At 42.7% G+C, this 6,096-nt stretch overlaps 1 protein-coding gene across 1 annotated transcript; it reads right to left on the reverse strand.

Annotated features, from left to right (window-relative positions):
- Window positions 1–4,315: 4,315 nt before the first annotated feature.
- LOC138887884 (uncharacterized) lies at window positions 4,316–4,964 on the reverse strand. The gene is made up of 2 exons (XM_070169674.1): window positions 4,883–4,964; window positions 4,316–4,767 (listed from the first exon to the last, which is right to left on the reverse strand). Exons 1-2 carry the CDS (start codon window positions 4,962–4,964, stop codon window positions 4,316–4,318), a joined length of 534 nt encoding a protein of 177 aa, XP_070025775.1.
- Window positions 4,965–6,096: the final 1,132 nt, after the last annotated feature.

Here is a 6,096-nt window from a genome sequence, read left to right on the forward strand (position 1 = left end):
TCTTTAATGTTTGGGTACTTCTTGAGTGGGTGTTTTCTTCACGTTATTGCCTCTAAACACTTCATGTTGCTTCATCACATCTTATATTCCCTGCGAAACCAAATAGCATTAATTAAAGCATTTTATTAGCAACTTACATTATAAAACAACAACAAAGCATGGGCAATTATGGTATAAATAACAACTATATAGCCTATTATCAACACCCCACACTTAAATTATTGCTATCCTCGAGCAATTCACCACACTCCATAAAAATTCATTCCCTATGCTTTTCCCTCAACGACTCATGCCATGAACATTTCACAAGAGTTACACCTAGTAGTGAACAGTTTTTACCTCAAGAATCAAGTTTTTCGTACCCTGTAACATTTGCACTTACTCAAACCACTCTACACAATAGTCAAGATGCATCTTTCCTTTGTGAATCACATGCCCTCACATCACACATGAGAATAGTTCCATATATATAATGATAGTGATAACAATTAGGAACTCAAATAGACAGAATTCGCTCACTCTCCAAAAAGAACATTCACATGCCACAAAGATGCACCATAGGCTTGCCCTAGTGTAGTACTCAACTAATCGATCCCCACTCAGTCTAAGATCAATAGGACTTTATTTGGTTGTAATGTAGGTTAAGGGACGTGTAGGATACATTTGGATATAGTGACTAACCTCCCTAAGCACTTTTAATACAATTACGTTGAATTTAAAAATCATCATTTTGTAAGCCAACCCTCCACCACATTTATTTAAACATCCCCATACACTAGGTGCAATTTGTACAAGCTACCACTTATTAATCACCACAAAATATATATGAACTTTTTTTTTCGTGGTGCTTTTCTTTTTACGCTTCACATTTTGTACCTTTTCTCTATTTCCATGATTCCACTTCAAAAACCAAACCACCACCCCACACTTTTGTTTCGCATCATCTCAATACCAATCTAGTGCTTAGTGAGAGGGAGGAAAATTGGTTCAAACAGCAGGCTATTCAAACAAGTGGTTAAGGTTCACATTGTGGTTGCCAAAGAAACGGGCTTATAGGCTCAACGGGGTTAACTAAGATGTAATGCATTCAGGTGGGTTCACTTTATATGTCTGGCTCAACAAAGAAATGCCTATATCACTTCTAAAACCGAATGAAGCTACTATTTTGCTTTACAAACACACAGGGCAAGTTCTAGGCATCAAATGTACAGCATGGAATACAATGATACTCACAATCACATGGCACATGACTCACTCTAGATTAGTTTATCAAAACATTCTCTTTTGAGTGTTCAAGTTAGGTACAAACATACAATGTTTAAGGCACTTAAACAAGATTCAACCCTTGAAGCTTAGCGCTACACTCTAGCGTCTATCGTGTTCGGGTGTAAGAACGCTAAGGGTTTTTCTTCTTCAATTTTAAGCTCGTCACCCATTAATCCTAACCTAAAACAAAATAATCTACCTATACCCAGTTCAAGCTAAACCCTTGGAAAAGAATCGTGGCCCAAAGAAAAACCAAGGGGGAGTTACTACACTACCTAAGAAATAAAAAAAAAATCTTTTTGGTGATTTCTATAGACTAGCTTCCCTTAAGAAAATTTGTCTAAAGAATCCGTCATTAGGAAGAGTCTTTATATTTCAATTTTTTTTTCTTGACTTAGTCCCTCAAGAACCCCGCCGAAAGAGACCCATCATCGGGACAAGTCGCTTCTATTTTAACTTCCTAAAAAAAACTGTTACTCTATTTCTAAAGCAACTAACACAAAACAAAAACAAACAGATAATATTCACAAGCACAACATACAACGAAGTTTCCCCCACCCCACACTTAAAATTAAGACATGTCCTCATGGCTTGACAATATAAAAAGCAGTGAGGTAAAGAAACTTCCCTGAAGGGTCACTCTTGATCTGAAACTATGTCTGGGTTCACGTTGCAGGCGCGACCCAATTCTCTCAACCAACCCATGAATTTCTTTTCCGACTTCACCTGTCGGTCAGCCACAGCATCCACGCGAGACCCCAAGTCAGTGACGGAGGTCCGTAGTCCAGTAATTTCCCGCTCCAAAGCATCCATCCGAGTGCTCCGGCGTGGCTATGACGATCCTGCCTCGTCCCCTCTAGGAGGGGCTGTGATCTCAGCAGCATCAGAATCATCCTCAGATTCAGACTCATCAGATGAGTCATCATTGCGTCGTACTGGCTTTCGTCCCTCTTGCCCAATTTTTCTCACCCGGAAAGGGGTTTTTATAGGTAATTTCCCATCAACTTTGAAGTTCTCAAGAACATTAGCAAGGCGGCATATATGGGTGACAAACGAAGGGAAGTAGTGGCCTTTGCTTAGTTCGGGCGATCGGATGAACATTTCTTCAGAGAGGACTCGGGCGACATCAAACCCTTGGTGAGTCATGAAGCAGTAGATCATAGCGGCCTGTGGCCCATTTACATCGGTGGTATTGCTGGATGGTAGCAACTGAGTGGTGATGACAGTGAGCCAACATTTGGCCTCCCAAGTAAGAGACTTGGAATGTAGAGTCGTCGGTTGTGCTACCCATTTGGGCAGTCTGCCAGGTATACAGATGACCTCCAGAATTCTGTCCTAGTTAACCATCGGGTGACTAGCCATGATGTAATGATCATCACCCATGAATGCGGGGAGGCGATACACTCTGCGGATGACCTCTATAGCAACATTAACCGGGGTGTTGCACACAGTCACAACCTTGTCCTCGTGTTCTGGTAGGTTTGCATAGAATTCCCTCACTAGCTAAATATTTGCTTCCTCGGGAGCCTCAAAGAAGATGTCCAGCTGACATCTCCGTAGCTCACCAAACATATTGGGGAATTCCTTCACCAAAGCCTTCCTGTCGATATGGAGCTCATGGAGTAACTTCCTGGCAAGTTTCTGATTGTACCTTGCCTATGCTTCTGTAGAGACGAACCGAGTGCTATCAAACCGTGGTGCACTAGTTTGGCCCCTAGCTCATAAGGAGCCTCCTGGGCCACTAGCAGAGGACCCGGTGTTTCGTCTCTTACGGGCTGAACTCATAATACCTGTCAAAATAGAGAAACACATATTAGGATGAGCCTAAAATGTGTGACTAGGAGTGGTTACTCAGACTTCACCACAACCATGTCACAACATCTCCTTATATCACCATTGAGACAATTTCTCAAACACATTGTGGGAAAGGCATTTTCTTCATATTCATGGCCCTAAGGGAATCAAGAAAACATTCCCAATTCAACTATCTACTACACCCACACATTCCACATTTTGTGTTAACCATCACCCACCAACAACACCATTCCAAACATTCAAAGCACAGCCCCTTCACAAGACATATGCTAAAAATGAAATTACACTAAAAAGAAGAAGAAGAACTAAACAAAATAAAATCCTATCACTAACACTACATTAGAACAACATGAACTAGCATAATGCAACAAAAACAATATAAGTAAAGGAGAAAGGGGGTCGGAAACATACCTTGGGGAGGGAAGAAGATGAGAGGTGTTGTGAAGGAGGAGGAAGAAGAAGAGAGTATGGAGGGGAGGGTTATGGTTTAGAGAGAGAGAGAGAGAGAGGGAAGTGGGGATTTTAGGAAGGGGGATTGTTTATTTTGATATAGGGAAGGGTTTTAAAATTAAAAGAAGAGTAGGAAAAAAAAGGAAAAAAAAATTAAAATTCAGCGGACGTCACCGCGGTCGACGCCGCGGTCAGAGATAGAGTCTCCCGTGGTCGTTACCGCGGTCCGAGCCGTGGTCGCGGTGAAAAAACTGATCGTTCAGTGATTTCCGCGGTCCACCCGCGGTCCTGGACGCGGTCGTGGCTGGGAAAAAATATTATTTTTTTTACACGAAGTTACATACTACACTTACAACACATTCATGGGTTGCCTCCCACGCAGCGCCTGATTTAACGTCGCGGCACGACACAAGTGGTTGAGCCTTCACTCCTCATTCGCGTACTGGGGTTCTTTCAAATTGATCACCACTGTATTCCTTTTTTTCTCAGCTATTCCAAGGTAAGATTTCAACCTTTGCCCATTTACTGAGAACTTGGTTGTCCCATCTTCTGACTCAATCTCGACAGCTCCACTTGCGAACATTTGCACCACTATAAATGGTTCTGACCATCGGGACTTTAACTTACCCGGAAACAATCTCAGCCTTGAATTATACAATAATACCTTGTCACCGGGTTTGAAATTTCTTTCCACAATGTGCTTATCATGCATCTTCTTCATTCTTTCCTTGTAGAGCCTCATGTTTTCAAAGGCTTGATATCTAAATTCTTCCAGCTCATGCAACTATGTCAGTCGATTTTGTCCAGCTGCTTCGGGATCCATGTTCAATTGTTTCAGTGCCCACCAAGCTCGATGTTCTAGCTCCACAAGCAAGTGACAGGCCTTCCCAAATACCAACTTGTATGGTGACATACCTATTGGTGTTTTGAACGCAGTTCTATAGGCCCACAGTGCGTCATTAAGCTTCTTTGCCCAATCAGTTCGTGTGGCATTCACCGCCTTGGTTAGTACACTTTTTATCTCCATGTTGGACATTTCAACCTGCCCACTGATTTGTGGATGGTAAGGGGTAGCCACCTTGTGGCGTACGTCATACTTTGCAAGCAATTTCTCGAAGGCTCTGTTACAGAAGTGAGTGCCTCCATCACTGATGATCGCTCTTGGTATCCCGAATCGGGTGAATATATTCTTTTTCACAAAACCTATCACCACCTTTGCATCATTAGTGGGTAATACTGCAGCTTACACCCATTTAGACACGTAATCCACAACAACAAGTATGTATTTATTGCCAAATGAGTTGACGAAGGGGCCCATGAAGTCAATCCCCCAAACATCAAACACCTCTACCTCTTGAATCAGGTTCATGGGCATCTTGTGGCGACGGGAAATATTCCCGGTTCGCTGACATTCGTCGCAGCCCTTTACCCATAGGTGTGCATCTCTAAACACTGTTGGCCAAAAGAACTCGGCCTCTAGCACTTTCACAGCTGTCCTAGCTCCTCCAAAATGTCCTCCATATGCTGATGCGTGACAAGCCTGCAAAACAGAAGATTGTTCGATCTCGGGGACACACCTCTAGATCATATTATCAACATAGATTCTAAACAAATAAGGCTCGTCCCAATAATACATGCGGCAATCATGATAAAACGTTTTCTTTTGGACAGATGAAAGGTCATGGGGAACGATACCGCAAGCCAGGTAGTTTGCAAAATCTGAATACCATGGTGCTTCCTCAAGACTGGCTGCGAGCAGCAGCTCGTCTGGAAAGGTTTCTAGGATCTCTTCGACCTCGACTGATTTTTTAGCTCCGTCAAGTCGCGATAGACGATCAGCGACTTGATTTTCTGTGACCTTACGATCACGAATTTCGAGGTCAAACTCTTGCAACAGTAGCACCCAACGAATCAGGCGCGATTTAGACTCCTTTTTCTCAATTAGGTACTTGAGTGTTGCATGGTCAATGTATACAATTACCTTGGAACCAATCAAATATGATCGGAACTTGTCAAACGCAAACACCACCGCCAACATCTCCTTCTCCGTCACTGTGTAATTGAGCTATGCACCGCTTAGCATTCTACTTGCGTAGTAAATCGGGTGCATCAGCTTATCTTTTCGCTGCCCCAAGACTGCTCCTATAGCATAGTCGCTGGCATCACACATGAGCTCAAATGGTTGCTCCCAATTGGGTGCAACAATGATTGGTGCAGTGATCAATCTCTTCTTCAGTTCCTCAAATGCCAACCTGCAATCATTAGAAAACACAAAGGGCTGATCCTTTTCAAGAAATTTGCATAATGGGTTAGCAATTTTGGAAAAATCTTTTATGAAACGCCGGTAGAATCCAGCGTGTCCAAGAAAACTTCTCACCGCCTTGACTGAAGTGGGCATTGGTAACTTCTCAATCACGTCAACCTTAGCATGGTCGACCTCAATTCCTTTACTGGACACTCGATGCCCCAGGACTATACCTTCTTGTACCATAAAATGACACTTCTTCTAGTTTAGCACTAAGTTTGTCTCCACACATCTTTTAAGCATTCTCCTTAAGTTGTGAA

This window comes from Nicotiana sylvestris, chromosome 3, assembly GCF_000393655.2.
Source record: "Nicotiana sylvestris chromosome 3, ASM39365v2, whole genome shotgun sequence".
Lineage (NCBI taxonomy): Eukaryota > Viridiplantae > Streptophyta > Magnoliopsida > Solanales > Solanaceae > Nicotiana > Nicotiana sylvestris.